General features: G+C 32.2%; 4 protein-coding genes across 4 annotated transcripts in view; 2 read left to right on the top strand and 2 right to left on the bottom strand.

The window, feature by feature from the left end:
- Positions 1 to 26,425, top strand: part of LOC120350073 (ribonuclease inhibitor-like) — a 137,094-nt gene that overhangs the window by 10,183 nt on the left and 100,486 nt on the right. The window lies entirely within an intron of this gene.
- The window catches only part of LOC111062274 (beta-alanine-activating enzyme-like), a 176,345-nt gene that overhangs the window by 90,688 nt on the left and 59,232 nt on the right, over positions 1 to 26,425 (bottom strand). The gene's annotated exons all lie outside the window — the stretch shown is intronic.
- Positions 4,057 to 8,204, top strand: LOC111061197 (LHFPL tetraspan subfamily member 3 protein; the record flags this gene model as incomplete). Its single annotated transcript, XM_039420297.1, has 2 exons — positions 4,057 to 4,321; positions 7,763 to 8,204. Coding segments are annotated over 2 exons (468 nt in total), but the record flags the coding sequence as incomplete, so codon positions are not given.
- Positions 11,665 to 26,425, bottom strand: part of LOC111047891 — a 29,463-nt gene continuing 14,702 nt past the window's right edge. Inside the window, exon 6 of the mRNA XM_039422211.1 lies at positions 11,665 to 12,264. The gene's annotated coding sequence lies outside the window, so the exon portion shown is untranslated. The remainder of the gene's footprint in view (positions 12,265 to 26,425) is intronic.

The following is a 26,425-nucleotide window of genomic DNA, read 5'->3' as shown; positions in this document are numbered from 1 at the left end:
AGAAGCCAGTCTATTACTGTATTTGTATAAGAGGTATGCATCTTTAAGCTGGGTTTACACCAAAGTTATTAACAAAATGTTAATAACTTAATCCTTATAGATTGAACGGATGTTGACAAACACACATCTTCATCATGTGTATGATAAGTTATGTTTAATCTAATATAATCTATAACGATTGAGTTATTAATATTTTGTTTTGCAGTCATGGTATTATTATGCGTGCCCATTAGTATCAATATTCTCACCTTCCAAAAACCTAATTTAATAGGTGATTAAAAATAAACAAATGAACTACATATATAATGCTGGAGAAATTATAACATTTTTGATTGTAAAAAATTAATTTTCATCAGATAGAAGGATTATCACGGAACTGGATGAATTATCATATGGAATACAAATTCAAACGTGAACTGATTTTGTTAACATTTAAAACAGTTGACATCATGTACTTGTGGATGAGAATATTGCGTGAGGTCTACTGTTCACATAACTACTAGTTATAGTATAGATGAGCAATTATGAGACATGGAAGACTCATTAAAATTCTAAACTTTACTTGTTGTTACTTCAAAAGCGAATTTAAATTCAATCCACATTCCAGTCCTGCATTACAATATTACTACACATCTTTAAAGGTTCCTTATTATAAAAAGTGACTAGAATGGAACGATTTGAACACCAATGAATGTCTGACACCAGATTTTTAGATGGCCTTCACTTATTTTAAAATGTCAAATTCATTCTCTTGCTCTACCAATATCCTTCTTACAATATTGGGCCTTTCACTTTTACGGTTATTCAGTCAGTTACTATTTTTGGCTTGGAAATGCAGCAGAATATTGCTGTAGAATGATTGATGAAACAGATTTATTTGAAAACAGAGCTCAACTACAACTTATAGTGTGATCTTAACAAGCCTTTCACAGAAAATTCAAAATTCAAATTCATTTTATTGAGCCAAAAAAGAACATACAGGCCAAGTCAAAACATAAAAATAGACAGAATAACAATGTATAATTAAAAATTTAAGCACATTACTATGGTAAGAACATATTTATAATACAACAGCAGAATTTAAGTGTCATCATTCAGAAATTCATCTACACTATAGTAGGCCTAAGCCCTATTAAGTAAGTGTGCTTAGAGTTCTCTTTTAGAATCTTGTTATATTCACTTTTACGGTTATTTTGTTACTATTTTTTTGCTTCGGATTTCAGCAGAATATTGTTTTAAAATGTTTGATGAATCAGATTTATTTGAAAACAGAGCTCAACTAACCTATAGTGAGGTCCACGTTATAATGGCAGTGTTAGATTAGCAATGGTATTGCTATCCTTGTACATAATTCAACAAAGTGGATAGCGCTATCTCTTTCTGGCTTTGCTCTGTTGCCAGATCGTCTTTTAATAATGTAGAATTAATAATTAATTAACAAAATATTTAATCTTAATTATGAGAATTCATTATGAAATTATTGAATAATTTAATCTCTTGCTTAATAAAATATAATTGATTATTTTAAACGTGAATAAACATCAATAAACTTGTATCAGCTACCGTCTATAGAAGGCATTGACTAGACAGAGGTTCGACAACGTTGTCCCCCTATCTTTCTTCACTGCCATAATAACGTGGACATCACGGTAGAGTGATCTTTATAAACCTTTCACAGAACCTAGTATTTTCATTTTGTCATATTTTCAGTAGATTATTGTAATCTGTAGATTATTATGGTTTTGTAATCTCATTATTTGTGAAAGGTAGAAAAGTTGGATCAAAGATTAAAGATTGAGAAATGAGAAAGTGTTGAGTAGAATCCCGTCTGAAATGGCAGGTATAGTTCATGCCCTGATTCTCATAGTAAGTAGATTATGAAACTTCTGATTCTCATGGAGAAAGGATTGAATTAGTCTCTAATTATCGCTAATCACTGTCTGGCCTAGTAAACTGTTCAAATATTGATTGTTTAGCTGGTTTCAAATAAGGAATCTCATAAGGTTTTTGTAGCTCTAATACCTCCAATTCCAATAATGTATCATTTTTACTTTCCTTGCCCTATTACCTTAGGTAAGGAAAGTATTGCTTTCCGAAAAAAATTAAGGTACCCCAATTTCTATACGTTTCAAGGTCACCTGAGCCCAAAAAAGTGTTTTTTAGGTATTGGTCTGTGTGCGTGTGTGTGTGTGTGTACACGATATCTCATCTCCCAGTTAACGGAATGACTTGAAATTTGGAACGTAAAGTCCTTACACTATAAGGAACCGACACGAACAATTTCGATCAAATGCAATCCAAGATGGCGGCTAAAATGGCGAAAATGTTGTCAAAAACAGAGTTTTTCGCGATTTTCTCAAAAACGGCTTCAACGATTTTGATCAAATTCATACCTGAAATAGTCATTGATAAGCTCTATCAACTGCCACAAGTCCCATATCTGTAAACATTTCAGGAGCTCCGCCCCATATATGCAAAGTTTGATTTTAGATTCCCAATTATCAGGCTTCAGATACAAATTAAACAAAAAATTCCAAGTGGAAAATATTGGGCATGAAAATCTCTACAATTAATGTCCAATAACATTTTCACCTAAAATTGGAAATAAGCTCGAAGTTCGTGAAAATAAGATTATTCAATTTGCAAACTGTTGTTAAGTGTTGATTCTGTTAAATCATTCACTATGAACAGATAGCAGACTTCATGTGTCTGCAGCGTTATTGTCCTGTCACCAGCTGGCTTAGATCTTCGAATAGTAGACTAATTTAGATGCGCGGGAACACTAGCGTCAGTTGATCAATTTTCATAACGGCAAGGAAAGTTGTGTGAGTGCGCCACACCAGATTTTTAAGCCTGCATCCATGCATTACTAGATTCTGAAAATATACTTGAAACGTGAAAGAGTATTCTGATTCTTCCCTGCATGAGATGACCCATATATCATACAATTTATATTATCTATTTAAAATCTGATTTTTTTATTTTTGGTGTACAAATTTGGCTCAAATTGATAAAGAACGAAAATAACATACTTTTAGGAACTTTTTCTTTGAAAATTTTGAAAGGAAGCTAAGATCCTGCTGTTGCCATGTCTGTATGTCCTGGAGGCTGCATTGTATGCATTTCCCCGCAAGGACGAGTGGACTACAGACGCTACGGTACATGGATGGCTACAACACACGGGCAACAAATATGCTGACACTCCCAAGATTTTTTGAAACTAAGCCAGAAAATACGAGTCGAAGGAAATTTAACTCACTACCAGTTGAAAATCTCAACAAATATCAAAACATTCAAGAGACAACTGAAGAATTGGCTACAAGAGAGATGTTTTTACAGTTTGATTGAGTTTTCTTTCATATACAGTGTAAGAAAACTTTGAGGTGAACCAAGTGAAAATTTGAATTAAAATGATGTCATCTTAATTCTTCCTACATATATATTTGATAGATTTTATTCTTTTATTGATTCATACAATAAGTACTTCAACAAATGATAGGGAGAGAAAAATAAGTTAACCTTGTGCTATTACTCTTCCAAGTTTTGATAAAGTTACACATAGTCCAAAATTGGTTAAGTCTTGTAGGTAGTTGTTGTTAACTTCACAAAATCATCAGTCCTCAATTATATTTACAAAGTAGATTTTCAAATTTAGATGCTTTAAAACCAAACATAGAATAAATATTTCACATTATTATTACTAAAATAAGAAATATTCACATATTAAAGAAATAAATTTGCAAGACCAAAAACAAACTTAATATTCGTAATTTTGAAGAATTATTGGCTACAAGAGAGATGTTTTACAGTTAATGGAGTTTTCTTTCATATACAGAAAACTTTGAGGTGAACCAAGTGAAAGTTTTAATTAAGATGATGTCATCTTCATTTTTCCTACCAATATTCACAGCTATTTGATAGGTTTTTCTCATGAAATAATTACAGAGAATTTACATTTTAAAATGTTTCAATTTTGTAACTGACAAATGAAAAACATGCAATGTAATTTACATGCAAGAATAAATATTATTATAATAATTGAAAAATCGTTTTTAACTTGTTGCAGCGGCATGTATGATAACAGCAGTGGGCGTGTACCCACTGGGCTGGGACGTGGCGGAGGTGCGGCGCACGTGTGGCCCCCTGGCGGGCGCCTACCGACTGGGCGACTGCTCGCTGCGTTGGGCCTACCTGTTGGCGGTCATCGGCTGCCTAGACGCCGCCATTTTGGCCACACTCGCCTTCATTCTGGCCACCAGGCATGTCAAGCTGCAGCCCGAACCTGTCTACGGTACGGCGGGCACGGGATCTATGTACAAAGGTAATTATTGTGGCTGTTGCTCATCTATTTGATAAGGAAATAGTATCTTACGTCACAAGTACGGGAAGGGGCCTTTTGCAGGCGAGAATCATGTTTCTAGTCAAGGCGTTAGCCGAGACTATAATTTCATTCGTCCAAGTAACGTACACTATTTTTTGTCATAATAATCTGAAGAAGAATAATTGAGAAATAGAAAACATTACCTGCTTGTGCTAAACTTACTACAATGCATTCTATAAACATAACCTAGCTTACAAATTCCGAATCAGGAATTTTGTGGAAGTTGATAAAACTTCCACGTGGACCGCTGAAGTTGATTTTTGTAGCAGTTTTGCTGTTTCTATTTCGGAACTAGGAAACATACTCGACTGTAAAGAAAACATATGGTTTCATTATAGTAGAGTATGCTGTAATGAGAATCATATGCTTATTTGTTCTGCAAACAGCTGTTTACCGACTTGATTTCATGCATGGAAAACAGCTGATATTGAATGACTGACAAAAACAATAATTATACCTAGTAATTGGAGTGTGTATAAAATAAGTTGAGACTTGGCTCTCGATCGGGAAGAAATTACAGGGTTGCCAAATCGAGTAAAATTGCAACTTTCTTAAATTTCCAATTCAACGTCAGAATTGGATGTAGAATATCACCCTCGATATCCCAGTACTTCTAAAAAAGTTTCAGGGTTGAAGGATTAAAAGGAAAATTTAACTTTTTTGTTGAAATTGGAAGAATCGGGAAAATTTGTTTTTCTTTTGAATATCACTTCTCTCAGAATCATGAGAGAATCATTTTATGTCGAGACATTTTGAGCAGAAAACATTACATTTTCGACATGCTAGAATTTTTTTTTTGGTTTCAAAAGATAAGTGGGTGGTGAGAGCGAGATTTTCGCGAATTTTCTGGAAGGAGTAATCACATCTTATTTCCTTGAGAATGTGAAATGCTATACCATACCCAAAATGAGTTGAATGAAAGAAAGAAGGTACCAATGATATAACAAAAAATTATTCACTATAATGTAGACTTCACCTATCAATAACATTTTAAATAAAAAATTGTGTGAACCTATTCCTTTACAGATCCCAGTAATATTTCATGACATATCTCCCAATTTCAACTTAATTTTACAATACTAGTAGTTCTGTGAACACTCAGTTTTCTCATCCACAAGTATCTGATGTCACCTGTTCTAGTTGATTCAGTTGAATCATTATTTACTCTTAAAAACTGTTATTTGTTTTCTCCAAGATCAAAAACTCACTTATGTTAATAAGTCTACTCAGTTCACGTTTAAATTTGTATCCCATATGATGATTTATCCAGTTTCGTGATAATCTTTCCATCTGATAAAAATATTTCTCAACTATTTCAAAATTAATTTTTTTCCATCATGAATATTATAATTTCTTCAGCATTAGTTAATTCATTAAATCATTTTTTATTTAATTTTCAATCACTTATTAATTTTTTTTTAAATGTGAGAATATTGATACTGATGGGCATGCATCATAAAAATATTGAAACCCTACCTTATAGAAATAGACACGGCCAGACATCTGTGTAATGCACGCAATGAATAATCCACTTGTCAGCTGATTGATTATGAATAATCCTATAGTCTCATTGATCCTATCTTCAAGTAGATTATATATATAATAATATCAGAGTATGGAGGAATTCCTTTTCTTTTCATATTATCCTTAAAATGCAAAATTTCAAAAAAAAAACATTGTGTATTCATCGACGCTCAGTTGAAAAAGGAATATTCCTGCCAAATCTCATCGAATTCTATCAACGCGTTTGGCCGTAATCGCGTTACATACAGACAGACAAAAGCAAATCGAGTCGAAACATAGACCTATTCCTTTTTCTTACTTTCTGAAAGTGAATCTACCAATCTTTTGCGAATGTAAGCAACATTCTAGCTCTGAATCAATTTTCCAAACTATTGTGTAATGTTATTCCATGTTAGTTCCCTGACATCCTATCGAGTGACTCATAAATCCAACCTTTCCAAATATTATCGTCGATATACTCATTTTTACTGCTTTTCTGAAATGCTCAAAGTGAATTATGGCAAGTGAAAGGAATGACAATATTTAGAATGGAATACAAGATGGCCTCCTAGAGTGATTTATAGCCAAACTAGGTTAGCGGCCTTTCTCTTTCCATTTCAATTTTTTATTACAATTATTATATAATGGTAATAAACCATCGTTGGAATAGTAGAGCAGCAATGAACCGTAACATATTCCAGTAAATAGGATTTAGAATAGTTTTGGATTGTCATTGCTTCAAAAACTAGAGCAGATTTTATCTAAAAAACATTGATTATTTTGTTGAAATCATACTGGTTTGAAGTTTGAATTTATTCTTGAGACTACGAAATCTTGAGCCAATTAAGAGAAAGATTTATCTCCCAGGATTTTCCCTTCCACGTCCATTAAAATAAATAGTTTTGAAATTAGTTAGATAAGTTTAAAGTAGCCGAAGATTTCATGAAATCTACCCTCTCCAGGTTCAAGCTATTTTTCAATCAAAAAACGGAGTGGATGAAGATAAATTTGAGACTACAGGCATGTAGTGTTACAGAGCATAGGAATTTAATTTGATGATTCCTATGTTAAAATTGATTAAATGGAACGAAATGAATGATGAATCAATTTTAATGTTTCAATGACAAAATTGAACTTTTGATAAATATGAAAATAAAACTGTAAAACAACTATGCTAGTTGAAAACATCACAGGTGGCAATCAGATGATTCGCCACAAGGGCGTATAGAGAATGAAATTCTCTATTTTCCCTCTGATTTTCTGGACTGTTGCTCCATATAACTACTAACTATTTTGCGTTGCCATGTTGCAAATCTGGAGTGCAGAAAAATTTTTCCCGCACTAGAGCGGAAAAGTGATTCTTTGCGTTCTGTAATCAGTGCAGCAATGGCCACTTTTCAAGGTAACTGTAGGAAAATATTATTGTCAAATCAAGGCAAGACTGAAAGGTATGTCATTAAATACTTCTGGGATGTGTAAAGGAATAGGTAACTATTTTTTTATTGAAAAGTGATTGACAGTTAAAGAGTCTATATTACCGATAATATAATGAAGAAGAAAAGAACTGGCTTATACACGTACGGGATAGGAAAGTTTGACGCTGCATCACTTCTGAACTACTGGACTGATCAACTTGAAATTTTGCATATAGATTGTATATTCACCGAAGATGGTTATAGGCCTATTCTAAATTCTTCAAGATTTTAGTATATCAAGCTATCAGTTTGTCAAGTTTTAATTAGACCTTTGTGGAGCATTACCTGTTAGTGAAGGAAATACAAACAGTTTTGTGTTGTGCCTGTTGATCCTTCCCCAATTATTTTAATGAATTGTGTTTTGTGTATCATTGAATAAATATTGAATCTGGATTTTTTGCAGGTGAAGTGAACGGCGGTTTCCTGGGTGACACCCAATCGATGGCGGGCTCTCGAAAATCGCTGAATCTGCATCCTGTGCTGTTGATGCCCCAGCCGGGCCACGAGGCGGATCGGTATTCGGAGTTCTCCAATCGCACGGGTCGATCAAAGTCATCCGCGTTCAGGCCTGAATACGGGGCCAGCATACAGAACTTCCAGCTATGATAATATACACAATTTACAGCTATGATAGATGACAGAGATTCCAGCTAAGATAGTATATACAGAACTACCAGCTGTGATAGTATGCAGACTTCCAGCTATGATAATATAGGCTACAGAACTTCCAGATTAATAAAAACAATATAAAAACTTGAAATACCCTTTATTATTAAAAACTTTGTGCCACACTGCACAGAAAGCAGCTGTTTTCCAGTCCCTAAGTAGATCTGAAAGACATTGTTTGCAGACGACTCTCGTCTGACGTCAGAACAGGTTTCTTTCCGGCCTAGGCCGGAAAGAGTACCCTTTCCAGCCGCTAACATGGAACTAAGAAAGGTGATAAAAAAACAGCTGATCAAAAAACTTTTCATTATTTGTGTTCATTATTCAATAATCAAAACATTTATAATAATATCATCTTATTGTCATTTGAAAGAATAAAAAAGTATAAACTCAACCTCCCACATAATTGAACATAATCTTTCAGGTTATTTAGACAAATCAGAATAAAGAATAAAAATAGTTGGACAATTTCCTGATATTCAGATTACCTCAGATTTGCTAGAGCTATCACATTCCACTTCTTCTTTCGGAAGTGCTTAGTAAACAATTATTATCATATATATATATTGTTTATTTTTCTGTGTGGCGAAAAATAGCGTTCGCACCACGGGCAAAAATGTTTTTCCGGCTCTCAATCTTTTCGGCCTACGGCCTCGGACTTGAAAACCGATTTCGAGCCGGAAAAGTCTAATTTTCGGCCCTAGGTGCGAAATATACTATTAAAATATTTCAACGACTATTTTCGACCATAACTAGTTGCTATGTTTAAAACTAGTCTTTGAAATATTTTTAAGTTTTTGAAAATGAAGGGTACTACAAGTTTTTATTAATTTGTACAAATCAGCCCATATAGGTGAAGTGTTTTTTAGAACTTCCAGCTATAATAGTCAAAGAATTCTCCAGATTTCAGTTGAGAGTCCTTAATAACTTCAGGGAAAAATGACAATCCATAGTGAAGTCCACGTTATAATGGCAGTGGAGAAAGATAGAACAGAGTTGCCGATTCTCTGCCTTGCCAATGCCTTCTATAGAGGATACGTGATGCTATAGTGAGGTCCACGTTATAATGGCAGTGTTTAGTTAGCAATGGTATTGATATCCTTGTCTATCATTCAACAAAGCGGATAGCGCTATCTCTTTCTCGCTTTGCTCTGTTCCCAGATCGTTTTTCAACAATGTAGAATTCATAATTAATTAACAAAATATTTCATCTTAATTATGAAAATTCGTTATGAAATTATTGAAAAATATTATTTCTTGCTTAATAAAATATAATTGATTATTGTAAACGAGAATGAACAGTTAATATTTCATCAATAAACCTGTATCAGCTACCGTCTATAGAAGGCATTGACAAGACAGAGGATCGGCAACGTTGCTCTGCTATCTTTCTTCACTGCCTTCATAACGTGGACCTCACTGTAGTATACAGAACTTCCAGCTATGATAGTCGAAGAATTCCTCAGATTTGAGTTAAGAGTCCTTAATATCTCTAGGGAAAAATGACAAACTTTATACTCCGTACAAAATTACATCTTACTTGGAGAAATATGCGGCTTAGAGAAATGGAGGGAGATCAGCCAATTACAGTGACTAATAGTCATAGGTAGAAGCGCAGTTGTCAATTTGTCGATTAGATTCAGTCGACTGAAGGCTTTCAGAGAGGAAACTCCGTAAGTTTAATATGAGTGCTTGAATACTCACTAGAAATTAGAGAATGTTGGGTTGTTAAGAAAGGCAACATCACCTCTGTATGCCTTCTCTTCTGCGCATGTCCCTCCCAAGACAGAAGTAATTTTGTACGGAGTATAGTGAAGTCCACGTTATAATGGCAGTGGAGAAAGATAGAACAGCGTTGCCGATTCTCTGCCTTGCCATTGCCTTCTATAGGGGATAGCTGATACTAGAGGATAGCAACTCCAATGTTGATCAAATACTGTTATTATAAAGTGGACTTCTCTATAGAGGTCAGAGTCCTTGATAACTCCAGGGAGAAATGGTTTTTCGAGCTTGTTTTGAATGGGTTGGAAATAACGTTTGAAACAGTTTAAATTATCTCAAATGGGTTGAAAATAAGTCTGTACATTTCTCGACTCTTATATTGACCAGTTATATAATTTATCCTCTAGTTGGCTACTTTTATGTTATATAACGTGGTACTATATGGTAAAACTTTGTAACAATGTATTGCATCTTTTATAACATATAAAAGTAGCCAACTAGAGGATAAATTATATAACTGGTCAATGTAAGAAATGATACAAGAATGAAGTCTGTAACAGTTTAATTTGTCTCAAATGGGTTGTAAATAATGACGTCTGAAGCAGTTAAAATTGTTATAATTGTAAGCAGTGGATAATTATTATTATTAATCCATCTGCAGCCTGTTTTATATTAGTTGAAAATATGTCTGAAACAGTTTAATTTGTTTTAAATTACGTCTTAAACAGTTTAAATCGTTTTAAATAGGTTGATAGTAATGTCTGAACCCGTTTAAATTGACCCAAATGGGTTGAGAATAGCGTCACTGTTATAATATTGTGAGAGACATTATACTGAAGTATAATATTTTTTATACTTGAAAAACATTATAATAATCATTTACAATCTAAAACTGGATCTGTTTAGTTATGAATTTATTTTATTATTGCTTGTTAAATAAATATTAATACCTGACTTAAGTTCCCACTTATAACCATGACTCAAGACTTGCTGGGTAGTGTTCTTTCAAGACAATGCTCAAAATCAAGATAATTTATTATTAAAAATTTGTCAGAATATGATAAATTTGAGAAGTGAAGCCTAATATTTTTGTAATAAAACGGAAGATTTGATGTATGAAAGCTTGACGTATAAGACTATTTTAGATATTTATGAATCTAATTTAATAAACTTTTTAATATGCACATAACATGACTCATAGTATGCATTCTTTACAGAACTTCAACTTCCAGTTTAAACCAAGAGACTATAAATAACATAAATTTAACTTGAGTCACAATAATATAAAGTTGTGCGCACTTATTTTATTATTAGTATTTAGGCTTTTGTAAAAAAACGTTCTAATATGGATAAAAAATTAATGCAGTTCAGGTTTATCCAAAGAAAGGGGCCATTTTTCAACTATTACAAATTGGAATTATTCTTCTATGAGCTTATTGTACTTATAAATTAATCAATTATTATAAATAAGAACTGATTTGCATGAAACATGACTTGAAAAAGTGTATTATTTCATAGTGCTCAAAAATAATAAGAGGGCCATTATAATCTAATGATAGTTTCTGTGTTGAGGTATACCTATATTCAAATATACATGACAGTTACTGTATTTGTTTTATCAGAACAAACTTACAGTTTGTGCCAAATCAAAGGTCCAATATAGGGTTTACTTCTAGTATATTAATTTAAATTTAGAATAGCTTGACAATTTTTTTCATAAGCCATGACTTCAGATTTTTTAAATTTATACACATGTCACAGAAATGTTGTTTAATCTTTTTGGAAAACTTGAGATCTTATTTTAAAGTGGAGCTGAAGTTTCGGGCCCGGTTGCACAAAAGCCGTCTAAATTTTAACTGTGATTAATTTCACTAGAACCAATCAGAGAAACCGTCTTTTCAAAAACGCCTTTTCTGATTGATTTTCGTGGAATTAATCACGGTTAAAATTTAACCGGCACTTAGTGTTATAGTGTCAAATTTTGAATGTAAGAGAAAACCAGCTTCGTCCTATCTTCGCTCTCTTTCTAGTGAAATACATAAAATAAAGCGGGCCTTTTACAAGAAAGAATAACGTATAATAATTTTTTTAATTTATATTATGAATGATTGAAACTAATAAATGTATAGACTGTTGAAAGTAACTTGATTTGAATGTCCTGTTACATTCTCCTATAGGCATATCCTTGAAACAATTTTTAATCACAAATGTTTGTAAGTAGTTTTTTACAAATATTATTAAATATAAGAATGATTGAAACTAATATTAATAAATGTATAGACTGTTGAAAGTAACTTAATTTGAATGTCCTGTTACATTCTCCTATATCCTTGAAACAATTTCAAATTACAACTGATTGTAAATAGTTTTTTATTTGTACATAACATTGAATCAATAAAATGTTATCTTGATATTTTTCATAGTTTTCCTTCAGAAACAAACCTATTCACTTTACCCAGGTTGATGTTGCTGTCCAGTTTCTCAGTTTTTGCGATGGGCCCAAGATGACAATTTTTTCTAAAACATGAATGAAAATACAAACAATGAACGGAATTTATTGTCAATCTTACATAAATACGATTAAGTCTAGTTACTCACTCATCGATATTTTAACGTCCGATTTTTGCCGTTCTATTCTATAGATTAAACATAAGATGTGTTCATGTGTTTGTAAAGTTCCGTTTAATTTGATAGATTTCATAAGCACGGCAAAAATCGAACGTCCGAAAATCTATGTGTGTGTAACTGATTGCCTCGATTTGAAGGTCTATTCTATTGAAGTTGACCGCTGTATTTTTGTCCATAGCCATACTTACTAGTAGTTCTGCGAACAGTAGACCTCGCTCATGAATACAACTTCCAATCTAATGAGAAGGGCCAGTACAGTAAGTACAGTATATTGTGAAGATTTAGCCATGATTGTCATCTATTATTTTCTCCATTGAAAGTGCTAGAGACACTGTTTCCAGGGACACCGGACTTATCAAGGAGTACCTTTATATCAAATACAAACCTTTTAAATGAAAAGACAAAGAAATTGTCAAAAAAACCACAGATTTATTGATACTCAGAAAGACCGGTTTCGGTCATTATCAGAGTTTATCAGAGATTGACAATGGTGTTAATTACCGAAACCGGTATTTCTAAGTATCAATAAATCTGTGGTTTTTTGACAATTTCTTCGTCTTTTTAATTTAATGTTAATAATTACCACAATATCAACTTCTCAACTACACAAAAAGGAAAAAATTTACCTTTATACCTTTACATACAAATTTTTCTCTACAACTGCAGTACTGGACTCAAATACAATAAAGATTTTTTTTAATAATGTATCCAATTAATTTGATAAATCAATTTAATAATTATAATAATATGATCCAATTAAATTATTCTATCTAATCATAATAATTTATTTTATAATGATATATTATTAGAATAAGATAAAACAATATTAGTATTATCTGCAAAAAAATCTGGCAGGAACGAGAATTGAACCTGGGTACCACAGTGTGACAGACGACGGTCTAACCGACTCGACCACCATGTGCTCATAACAATAGCTGCGAAAAAGTATAGCAATAAATTGCTGTATCTTCAAAGACACATCCTTTCTGGATTGAGGTTAGTTCGCGGTTTTTTAAATATTACAAAAAAACCAGAGGTTTTATCAAAAATCGTTACACATACGTTTCTGCGCCTTGTTTCAAAGAACTTGCATACCAAATTTCATCCAAATCGGACAATAACTGCGGTACAAACAGACAAAAGCCGATCGAGTTGAAACAGACCTCAGCTTCGCTTTGGTCAATTATGTACATATTATGAGATTTAAAAATGAATAAACAAAATATGCTTTTATCCTGTGAAAGGTAGTGAAATTTCAAAATCAAACTGCATATTCTCCATCTATTTCACTGTCCATGACCAGCTGCTAGTTAATGCTTTTTTGAACTATTTTTGAAGACACTTCAGTCTAATTTTTGAATAAATACTTAGTCATTAAGAGTGTTGAAAATCTGATGTAGATGTTAAAATCTGAAAGCGCCTCACAAGATTTATGTTTCAGTTGATAACTCTCAATTGTAGTGAAACGTCTCATATTATAGCACAACACTTGTTAGGTCAACCTCTATCCATACATAGCCCGAATATCAAGCATATGTGCATTTTTTATAAGATCCATCAATTTTTGCAAAAAATGATAAACACATAAAGTTTGTCAAACACTTGGGAATGATAGTACTTGACTAGGGGAACTATTAATAATATACCATCACATTGGCAAAATTCACTCCTAATTCACACCTATTATTGAGCATTTGAAGATGAGTGATTTCTCTGATCTGTGAGTGGATGAAAGATTTAATTTTTCAGTGAATAACTCCGCCTATATTTTAGCGAAATCAAATCAAATCAAATCAAACTTTATTCTCACAATTTACAAATAATACAGTACAGTTACAGTACATTTATATATACCCTTACGTTATGAGAGACTCACATGTAGGCAACAAGTACATGTAGGAACATGTAACATGTAGGAAATGTCTCATATTATAGCACGACACTTGTTAGGTCAACCTTTATTCATAGCCCGAATATCAACCAAGTCTGGGAGAAGTGCATTTTTCATGAAATCCATGAATGGATGAAATCATGAATTTTCACAAAAATTAAAATCGCTCAAACACTCAGGAATGATAGTACTTAGGAACAATAATACATATCGAGTTATGCAGCTTCAAACATAAAATTTGCAAATTTTCAAACGGCCATATCCAATGAACGGTAAGGAATTTTGCAAATCGGATTCCAGATTCGTGTTTATTTATTTATTTATTCGTTGATATAATTACAAATCATATGAATATGATTGGGATAGAACAACAGGCATAGCCCAAAACTATTCTGTTCCTCGCATCAAAGAGCATAAGATCATGAAGTTTGAGCGATTTTTATTTTTCAATAAAAAAGAGTAAAACCATGGACGTGCGTTTTGAAACAGTAAAATACCGTAAGTAACTCAGATTTGGCTGAAATTAGCACCATAGATGAAGCGTTACCTGAGAAATGTCGGAGCGAAATTTGGCACCCCAAGTTGCTATACAGAGTGAGTTATGCAGCTTCAAACATAAAATTTGCAAATTTTCAAACGGCCATATCTAATGAATCGTAAGGAATTTTGCAAATATGATTCCAGATTCGTGTTCCTCGCATCAAAGAGCATAAGGTCACGAACTTTGAGCGATTTTTATTTTCCACAAAAAATGAGAAAAACCATGGACTCACCATCATGCGTTTTGAAACAGTAAAAAAAAGTATCTCAGATTTGGCTGAATTTGCACCATAGATGAAGCTTTACCTGAGAAATGTCGGAGACGAATTTGGCACCCCAAGTTCCTATACAGGGTGAGTTATGCAGCTTCAAACATAAAATTTGCAAATTTTCAAACGGCCATATCTAATGAATGGTGAGGAATTTTGCAAATAAAATTCCAGATTCGTGTTCCTCGCATCAAAGAGCATAAGGTCACGAAGTTTGAGCGATTTTTATTTTTCACAAAAAAATGAGAAAAACCTTGGATAAAACCATCGTGCGTTTTGAAACAGTAAAATAAGTATCTCAGATTTGACTGAAATTTGCACCATCGATGAAGCTTTACCTGAGAAATGTCGGAGCCAAATTTGGCACCCCAAGTTACTATACAGGGTGAGTTATGCAGCTTCAAACATAAAATTTGCAAATTTTTAAACGGCCATATCTAATAAATCCCGAATGGTAAGGAATTTTGCAAATCAAATTCCAGATTCGTGTTCCTCGCATCAAAGAGCATAAGATAAGTCATAAAGTTTGAGCGATTTTTATTTTTCACAAAAAAACATCGTGCGTTTTGAAACAGTAAAAAAGTATCTCAGATTTGGCTGAATTTTGCACCATAGATGAAGATGAAGATTTTTTGCCGTCCTTATAAATTCTATGGCCAGTTACACACACTTGCATTTTTGGAGGTTCGATATTTTGCCGTCCTTATGAATTTTCATTAGATAAAACGGAACATAATCTGTTTAATCTAATACAATTTTTAAGGACGGCAAAAAGTCGTACGTCCAAAAATCAATGTGTATGATTTGACTATTTTTGCAAAAATCCATGACGATATTATCCCAGATAATAAGTCATCACATTGGCGAAATTTACTCCTATTCTAGAGTTATAAGCATTTTAAGATAACTGATTTTCCTGATCTGAGAGTGGAGGATAGATTTTATGTTTCAGTGAATAACTCACTCTGTATTGTAGCGAAACATTTCATATTATAGCACAACACTATTTAGGTCAACCTCTATCCACAGCTCGAATATGAACCAAATCTGGGAGGTGTGCATTTTTCATGAAATCCATGAATAAAAACATCATGGATTTTTGCAAAAAATGATAAACATATAAAGTTTGTCAAACACTTGAGAATGTTAGTAGGTACTTGACTCGGGAAACAATAATGTCATCACGTTGGCGAAATTCTGTCATATTCTCGAGTATAAGCATTTGAAGATTTTTCTGGTCTTGAAAGAGGAGACAAGCTTTTTATTTCAGTGAATAACTTACCCTGTATTGTAGCGAAATGTCTCATATTATAGCAAGACACTTATTAGGTCAACCTCTATCCATAGCCCAAATATCAATCAAATTTGGGAGATTTGCATTTTCCTGCTGTTCGGATGCATGAATGGATTTTTGCGGTGCATAATATTAATATGAACTATTTATGTTCACATCTTCTTTCACTGTTGAATTTGAGATGTGAAAATCCGAAAACGCTCCACACGTGAGTACTAGTTTTTAATAACTATTATCATAGAGAAAATGAGTTAAAATGAGAGAAAACTTGAGGAGATGATGTAGGATAAGGATAAGGATAAGGATATCATAAGGAGATGATATCCCATGGTATCGGTTATCAATGTTCCAAATTTCAACTCGGTTTTTTGGTAACTCTAGCAAACTACTAATGAATACTGTCTATTATTATGTTTTGATGGGGTGAGTGTAAAAACGGCACAGTATTAGAGACTACCAGCATCACATAGCTTCACTAGGACTATCGGCTTGAGTTAACAGTGAAAACTGAAACATAAACGCCCTATACCATGGCATATCTTCTTGTGCTATATTTTCTCTATATAACAACTTCCAGGCCATTTACCTATATTTATTTGAGCAGGTAAGAAATACAAGTAAACAAAAATGGATAGGTAATATCAATGATGCACACAGAAGTGATATTCATTCCATTTTTTATTAAGTTCTTTTGTTTCATTTGATTAAGAAAATTGTTGAAAAGCTGCAATCGTGGAATTTATAAAATGTTATGAAAGTTTGTGGGATTTAGAAGCATAAACTGTGACATTTTAAGCATTATTAAATTAGAAGATTTTATAAATCAAATTACAAACATTATACATCTTTGTCAAACACTTTCTTGAATACATACAATTACAAAATCAAATTTTATTTTTCACATTTTGTTTCCTTGATTGGTCTTGTTAACTTCCCTAGTAACTGTGAGTATTAAAAGAAACACTATTTTTATAAATATCAACAGCAATCAAATCCTTCATCATTATCAATATTTACTGAATAATATCAATCTTTTAATTAATACTATTCTATACCCTCATGGTATACAATTCAGTCTTTATAAATTGTTTCAAGACTAAATTGTTCAATTTCGATTTTTTTATCAACATTCAACTGCTAAAACTACAGTGATAATAATGTTGAATTTGAGAATACATTTTTCTGCCTATTGATTTTTACAATAAAAGTATGTTTATCTATAGTGAAGTCCACGTTATAATAACAGTATTTGATTAGCAATGGTATTGCTATCCTTGTCTATCATTCAACAAATCGGATAGCGCTGTCTCTTTCTCTGTTGCCAGATTGTCCTTTAACAATGTAGAATTAATAATTAATTAACAAAATATTTCATCTTAATAATACTAGTAGTTCTGTGAACAGTAGACCTCACCCAGTATTCTCATCCACAAGTACCTGATGTCACTTGTTTCAAATATTAACAAACTCAGTTCACGTTTGAATTTGTATTCCATATGATATAATTCATCCAGTTCCGTGATAATCTTTCTATCTGATGAAAATTAATTTTTACAATCGAAAATAAAATAATTTCTCCAGCATTATTTAGTTCATTTGTTTATTTTTAATCACCTATTAATTTAGTTTTTTCGAATGAGAATATTGATACTAATGGGCCACGCATAATAATACCATGACTGCAAAACAAAATATTGAAACCAAAGACCTTAAAGCTGCGATTAGACCAAAGTTATTGACAAAATGTTAATAACTCAATCCTTACAGATTATATTAGATTGAACATAACTTATCATACACATGATGAAGATGTGTGTTTGTCAACTCCCGTTCAATCTAATAGAATTTATAAGGATTAAGTTATTAATTAACATTTTGTTAATAACTTTGGTGTAAGCCCAGCTTAAAGATGCTCTTTAAGGTCTTTGATTGAAACTATAGACCTTATACAAATACAGTAATAGACCGGCTTTTCCACACATCTGTGTAATCACTTGTCAGCTGATTTATGATGAATAATTCTATAGTCTGATTTTAACTCTAATATTGGCGTATGAAGGAGCTCCTTTTTCCTTTTATATTATCCTTGAGATGCACAATTTCCAAAAACCTTGTATATACGTCGACGCGCAATTAAAAAAGGAACATACCTGTCAAATTTCATGAAAATCTATTACCGCGTTTCGCCGTAAATGCGCAACATATAAACATTCAAACATTAAGAGAAATGCCAAACCGTCGACTTGAATCTTAGACCTCACTTCGTTCGGTCAATGAAAATTCATTATGAAATTATTGAAAAATATAATTTCTAGCTTAATAAAATATAATTGATTATTTTAAACCAGAATGAACAGTTGATATTTCATCAATAAACCTGTATCAGCTACCGTCTATAGAAGGCATTGACAAGACAACGTTTTTCTCCTATCTTTCTCCACTGCCATTATAACTTGGACCTCCTCACCATAGGTAGCACAAATCTATGCCCAAGAAAATATTGTTAAAAAATAATATTCTTCAAATAAAATACAGTTAACTAATTCAATATAATAAATGTTTGTGATTTTTATTTTATCTCCTACCTCTGCCTGATGAAAGAAGTTTTTCATATTTTCCATTTTATATTGCCGAAATAGCACACTAAACAATTATTATCAAACGATAGAATTAGTAAATGGTAACTACAAAATAAAATAATGTAAGAATGAAGTTTTCAAAGTTCCCTCATCATTCGAATTCATCGTACAACAGAACATTGTGAAATTATTGACTTTTATTCATGTAAATACTATAAACATGAATGAATTACTTGTATTATAGGCTTGTAATTGAATAAACAATGAATACAATAAAAATTACATCAGAGTAAATTCTGTAAGACCATTGTTGAAAATTAGAAATGCTTATGTTTATGTATTTCAAATTACACTCACCACATACCATGCTAATTTCTAGGAATATAAAAAATCTCCATTTCTCAATCTTTCCAAAAATTGAAACACTTGATAAGATATATTTCCAATGACTCGCTTCAAAATCTTGTTCCCATTTTAAATATTTAATTTAATGAATATAAACTTGCTAAAAATTGCACAAGGATAGCCTTATTATTTTATCTACCAATGTTTACATCAGTGTCATTTGTATGGTAAATAAATAAATGAATAAAATATTCATGTAAACAAACCTCTTAAATCCCCCTGAGTGAAGTTTCCAAGATTCATTTGGAATTAAACATTTATTGACACACAATAAATACATTAATTAAACTGAATCTTACAAAATATTAGGCCATAATAGTACAAGAATATGTAAATATATGGGGTTCACAAGCATTAAAGAAGATAATTCGATGATTAACAATAGAGAAAGTTTTTCTCTGTCTATTCTATGATTATACCGAAAGTTAACAAAAGATTACAGAGGAATCATGTACAAAATATAATTGATATAGTTGAATTGAATGTATTACAATATCCAGAGTGATTAAAAAGAAAACCCACTTGAAACTGTGAGGCCATTAATCTTTTATCAGTATCCCTCTAATAAATATGCAAGTTAATATGTAAAAATTGAATAAATCAAGTACACTTTTTTAACTTTATTTCTCACATGTTTCGACTGATGTCATTTCCAAACTAATAATAATTAAATTGAATTTTTCAGGGTGGAGTTGGGACTCTATGTCTGCTCTGCTGCACAACCCTCAAAGTGAGTTAGTGAGACAATAAAGTCAAATAAATACTATCACTACTTATTGTTTATAATCAAAAAGTTGAAAAAATGGTACTTCATTTCAAAATTTCTACATAAATACGAGTAGCCCTTACCAAGAGAGTTAATATATGTAAGTTAGAATGTATTATGAAATTCAGCATGTGGAAATGTACGATAGAAAATGGGTTTCACATCAAATGGTATACAAAAATGCTTATAAAAACTTAATTTCGACAAATTGTTTGTTGATATAATACAAAAATATGTGATTTATATTAAAATAATGCAGATAAAATCGACGAAGTACATGGTGTTTATAGATAAATATGGGGCTTTCAACTCTCTATATTTCTGCTACATTGAAATTACAAGTAAACTTACATGCCAAGTGAAAAAGCAACTCAAATAGTTTTGTTTGTTAGTGCATACGCTTGCTTTATTCGGCTACAATTGGTTTCAGACCGATGTTTTTTAAAAGGGTGAAAAAGTGATTACACAAATATTGTCCAATTCACAAAAATAAGTTTATTTAAACCAGACTCGAGTTTCAACGCCATACTTGGCACCATCTTCAGTGGAAACTCCTGGACGATGTTTTTTTAGATGAAAATTGATGTAAAATGGAATATTAAAAATCACTGGCTGTCAGTAGCTTGCCGTCTCTACTCTCCCCGTCTATAAGTTACCCAAGGGCCTCAATAAAAGGGCATGCTATGCATGGCCTCTACGTTCTCCTGACCTGACGCCGTACAATTTTTTATTTTGTGGCTTCATCAAAGATCGTGTGTACGTATCTCCACTACCAACTGACCTCGCTGAATTAAGAAGCTGGTTTGAATTGGATAGTTCGGAACCCACCTAAAGCTGTAGGTCCACTCATCCGTCTCATTGCCCACGCACAAGCCTAGAGCTCAAGTGGGCATCATCCTCAGAAAAAAATGGGGTCACAATTATCAAGGTTTGGAAAGAAATCGACCATGAACTTTATGTGAGCCATTTACAAATGCTATAGTGAAGTCCACGTTAGAATTACAGTGGAGAAAGATAGAAGAACAACGTTGCCGATCCTCCGCCTTGCCACTGCCATCTACAGAGGATAGCTAATACCGGTATATCTGATTAACTGTTCATTCTTGTTGAAAATAATCAACTACATTTTATTCGCAAGGGAATTAATTTTTCAATGATTAAATAATACATTTCCATAATTGAAATACATTTTTTTGTGTATTAGTTATAACCGTACATTGTTGAAAAACCATCCGGAAACGTAGTAGAGCTAGAAAAGGATAGCTTATCTGCTTTGTCGAATGTTAGACAAGTATAGCAACACCAATGTTAATCAAATACTGCCATTATAACGTGGACCTCACTATAGTCATATTGAACGTTTAGGTGGGCCGTCCACTGGAACCGATTTCGTCCGAACTAGCATCGGCCGAAAACTACCGAACTCGTCCAAACGATCCCCCAACAAATGAAGCTATAGATGCTCGTCCATTGTTACAGGTTCATACGTCCGTTCATGCCCAATCAAGTTTTCGATCCGAATTGAATGGGATTTTCCGGCTCTATCCGGCTGAAGTCGAGCTGAGACAACATCATCCTAACCTCAAAATTGTTTCACAGTCTTGTCTGTTTTTGTTTTTTTGAACTTTCTGTTTTATAAAGTTTTAACTATGGACAATGAAAAGTTGATAAGTTTGGTTCAAGAGCTTGTTCCATTGTGGGATATGCGAGACAAAAGATATCACCGTCGTGATGTTCAAAGGAATCTGTAGACAAAGATTACTGAAAAAATAGGATCTGAAGGTAAGATTATTGCAATGAATAAATAATTTAATGGATATTTGTTTATTCAATTTTCAAAATATCCTCGTCGTGATATTCAAAGGAATCTGTAGACAAAGATTACTGAAAAAATAGGATCTGAAGGTAAGATTATTGCAATGAATAAATAATTTAATGGATATTTGTTTATTCAATTTTCAAAATATCCTCGTCGTGATATTCAAAGGAATCTGTAGACAAAGATTACTGAAAAAATAGGATCTGAAGGTAAGATTATTGTCATGAATAACTAATTTAATGAATATTTGTTTATTCAATTTTCAAAACCTCAATATAATCATTGTTTATGAGAAATTCTGGTGGCTATGATAGTAGTTGATTCAATATTCAATAGTTCAGCCAAATACTGAACTAGACTGACATAAACGATTCCAATGGACGGCCATATTCGGCCGAATAAACGGCCGGCAGATTCGTCCGATCCAACGGCCGAACGGATCGGTTGAATACGGTTCCAGTGGAGGCTACCCTAAAACGGTTCTTGATAAAACTGTTTGAGTAGCTTTTTCTTTTAGCAAATAATTTATATCTTCAAGTTCTATATAACAATAAAATAATTATAGAGAGTTGGATCCCAGATATTCATTCATAAACACCCATGATATTAAAAACAGCCAGCACAAAGACATAAATTTGGATGACAATACAGAAATATACAAAAAAATCTATACAGTATTTACAGAGTTGGTAGATACCAAGGTAATTAAAATATATTAGGTCATTCTAATCACCTTGTTAATACCAGTACGATATATTATATTATAATGTTGATATTTTTATGAAACTGTAACTTTCTCTGTAATACAGTGTGTATACAGATCACTGGTATATATTATAAACTAGCAGGTAACCCGTGCTCCGCAAGGGTCTATTTAAAACTTGACGTAATGAAATCTTGAAGAATTGAAAATAGGCCTATAACCATCCTCGGTTAATAAAGAATCGATATGCAAAATTTCAAGTTAATCAGTCCAGTAGTTCAGACGTGATGATGCGTCAAACATAATTTTCTTATCCCGTACGTGTCTAAGCCAGTTCTTTACTTTATTATAGTATAGATAAAGCATACAACTTGTTAGTATAATGTAATTATACCACACTTCTTTCGAGATGACGGATTATCAAAAGAATTTGGATTAATTAACCGCTATAAATGAGTTAAAGTACGGCATTCCTTGAAAATAAAACTTTGGATTTATTTAAAAGTATTCTTGTTGAATGGTAGTGAAATTCTAATATGGTAGAATATAAAAATGTTCCAATTTAAGTTTAATTTCACGAAGTTATAAACTTTCCATGAAATTTAATTCAATAAAATGATAAATATATTTGGATTCCTATAGGAGAAACAGATACTCATAACTAATAATTAAGTACAGTATCTAAGACATAACAAAATAACGAAAAAACTAATGACATTCTTACCGCCATAGAATAAATAAGACATGAGCTAGCAACATAAGTCATAGGATTTTCTTTCCGTTTAATAAGTGAAATAATTTTCCGAAAAATGACACATTTTTGGAAATTTATTAACTAAATTTAGGTACAGAATAAGTTTTGGTTGTTACATAGTATTATTTTTTGCATCCTATTATTGTAATGCTTTTAATTCAATGAATAAATAACTTCGCATAAGATGGTAGCTATAGAGAATACAAAAATAAATATTCAAATCATTTGTTGGAATGTATCTAGAATACTGCAGCTTGTTATAGAGAGCATATAATTAATTTTTTTCGCACAATAATTATGTTGCAAAAGGATTTTAAAATGTCGTTTCATAGTATATCAAGAAAGTATTAAATAAGTAGCGCATTACGCTGAGAGTAAAAAATATGTTTGAAAATCTAAACAATTAATACAAGTAATGTCAACAAAGCTATATACACTCAAATTTCAATTTTGAATTGAAAAAACATGATAACGAGTAAGAATATAGAACTAAACCAATCATTCGGCATCATTTAACATGTAAAGATATTTGATAACAATTATACAGATGACATAGTTATATAACAACATGTTATCTGTTATATGGTATATACAGTGTTGTAGATATAAATTAAAGTTATTTATAATATGTTATAATACTATAGTATATCCATATTATTATAATATTATGGAATCATGTTAAAAGATAATAACATACGCTGCCAAGTTATATGAATACACTAGACTTTTGATTTTCAGAGTAGTTCACAAAGAACTTTTTTCCAAAAAATGTTTTAATATCTATCAATAAGCCTACAATTTTCGACTTCAAAATAAATTATTGACAGGAAATCCAAAGCAATTAAACAATGTTTTTGTGTTATTTTTTCAAAATAGATAACAGAACTGTCTCTAAAGCAACAGTTCTAATTTCAACACTATGCAAAACATTTAAATAACACTATGCTAAACATTTAAATAATGTTTTTTTACAAATTGATTGTGATTTTCATTTTTTGTTTTCTTTTTTGAATAATTCAAATTTTTTATAAGTTAGGCGACTTCTTCAGTAATGGCAGTTGATTAATTCTATATATTATACAACCTGTTCCCTCAACAATCGATAATTAACGACTATTGATACTACTAATCGATACTCGATAATCGACATTGCTCAACTATCGACAGACAACAAATCAGTTCTTAATTCAATAATTCAGGCGAGTTCTTCGGCAGTTAATCATTTTAATATCCAAGTGTTCCCTCAACAATTAAATCTATCAAATATCGTGTGGAGTGTAAAAGCATAGAAAATTTGTAACGAAAGATTGAATTTATAGTTTATATTTATTTATTCATTTTCTCAGTCGTGAAATTATTTTTACAGTTATATGAGGAGGCACAACAGGCTTATGCCCAAAACTGTCCCTTTTCAAATTTATACCACAGTCCAAATCAAAATCTAGGTTAAGCTACTATCACTCATCAAAATAACAATTTATTCACACTTCAAAAAACAAAAAAATCATCAATAACAAATAGATATACTATGAATTCGATTTAGAATGATATACTATGTTTGCTAAAATATTTGTTAATATACCGTACTATTGCCCGGTTGCAGAGTCGCTACATAAAGTCACCCATAGTTAACAGAGCCACTAGTTAACTACTCGCCCATAAATAGATGTTCGTTGCAGAGTCGTTTGCCAGATCCCTTTTAACTATGGCTCTGATAAGGCACACACACATAAGTCACACTGCTGCTCATACCACTTTTTGCGTGGTATGCTTCTATCCAACTAATGTATTGGCAAGGGGGAGAGAATCATTGTGAACAGTTCTTCCAAACCTCCAGTCGGATGACGTCACAACATGGTGCTTGTTTATCACAAAACTGCTGTCTGCTTATTGTGTTGATTATGCTTGGAGGTTACGAATCAAGATCGTAAACTGCAGACTATTTGTAATTATTTTTTTGCTTTTTTGATTGATAGCTAAATGAATGAATTAAGTAAAATAAAATTAGAGGTAGAAGTAAAATAAGTGACTGGTGTATTTATTATTGTATATATTAATTAAAAAAATATATTTTGACCAGAATTATTTCATTGCCTTCTTGTATTTTGATATATCTTGGAAGAAAAGCAGCCAGTTTAGAGATATATTTCTAATGACTCTGCATACGGTGCCTATTATCAAAATGATAATAATTGATTTTCAAATTATTAAACATTGTATTACATCTTCGTTCAAGCTACTCGAATAGTCAATGATATTTTATTCAGTTTATTTACACTTATCTACAGTTTCAAATAGTTAATGTAATAATAATGTAATCAACTATTATATATGACCATTTTCGTCTGTATTTTAAAACATGCAAACAAATCAACATAACCTTAGAATACACTTGGCGCGAATGTATAGTGGATCTATAAGCACGGTTTTGTGCATTTAAATTAAGAGCACATTTAGTTATTGGTAGCCTCAGATTACGTCATCTGCCTGTAGGTTTTTCGACTCTGCAACGGAAAAACCAGTTTGTTGGCGCGCTGTTACCTATCGGCAGATCAATAGCTAACAGAACGTCTCTGCAACGAAATTGGCATGTTAAATAGTCAAGTCCGCACTGTTAACTATGGGCGAAATTATTTGTCGACTCTGCAACCGGGCATTTGAATCACTACAGCATCTATTTACTATTTTGGACTTTCTGAAGTAAACATGTTTTCTAAAAAAAAGATAAATAAACAAAAATAAGTTTCTCTAGCTGAATTTTTCTTCTCGTGAGATCAGCTGGATCTAACCGACTAGCCTACCATGTGCTGGTAACAATAGATGCGAAAAAGTAGGATCTTCAAAGATAACGGCCTAGATATGAAAAATTAGCTTTCTGGAGGTTAGTATGCGGTTTTTAAAATTACAAAAAAACCGGATGTCTTGTCAAAAATCGTTACACATACGTTGTTTCTGCGCCTTGTTTCAAAGAACTTGCATACCAAATTCCATCCAAATCGGACTAACTACGACTGTAACTGCGGTACAAAC

Source organism: Nilaparvata lugens, chromosome 2 (genome assembly GCF_014356525.2).
Source record: "Nilaparvata lugens isolate BPH chromosome 2, ASM1435652v1, whole genome shotgun sequence".
NCBI classification, from domain to species: domain Eukaryota; kingdom Metazoa; phylum Arthropoda; class Insecta; order Hemiptera; family Delphacidae; genus Nilaparvata; species Nilaparvata lugens.
Note: the sequence above shows the minus strand (reverse complement) of the source record. Positions and strands in the feature narration are given on the sequence as shown.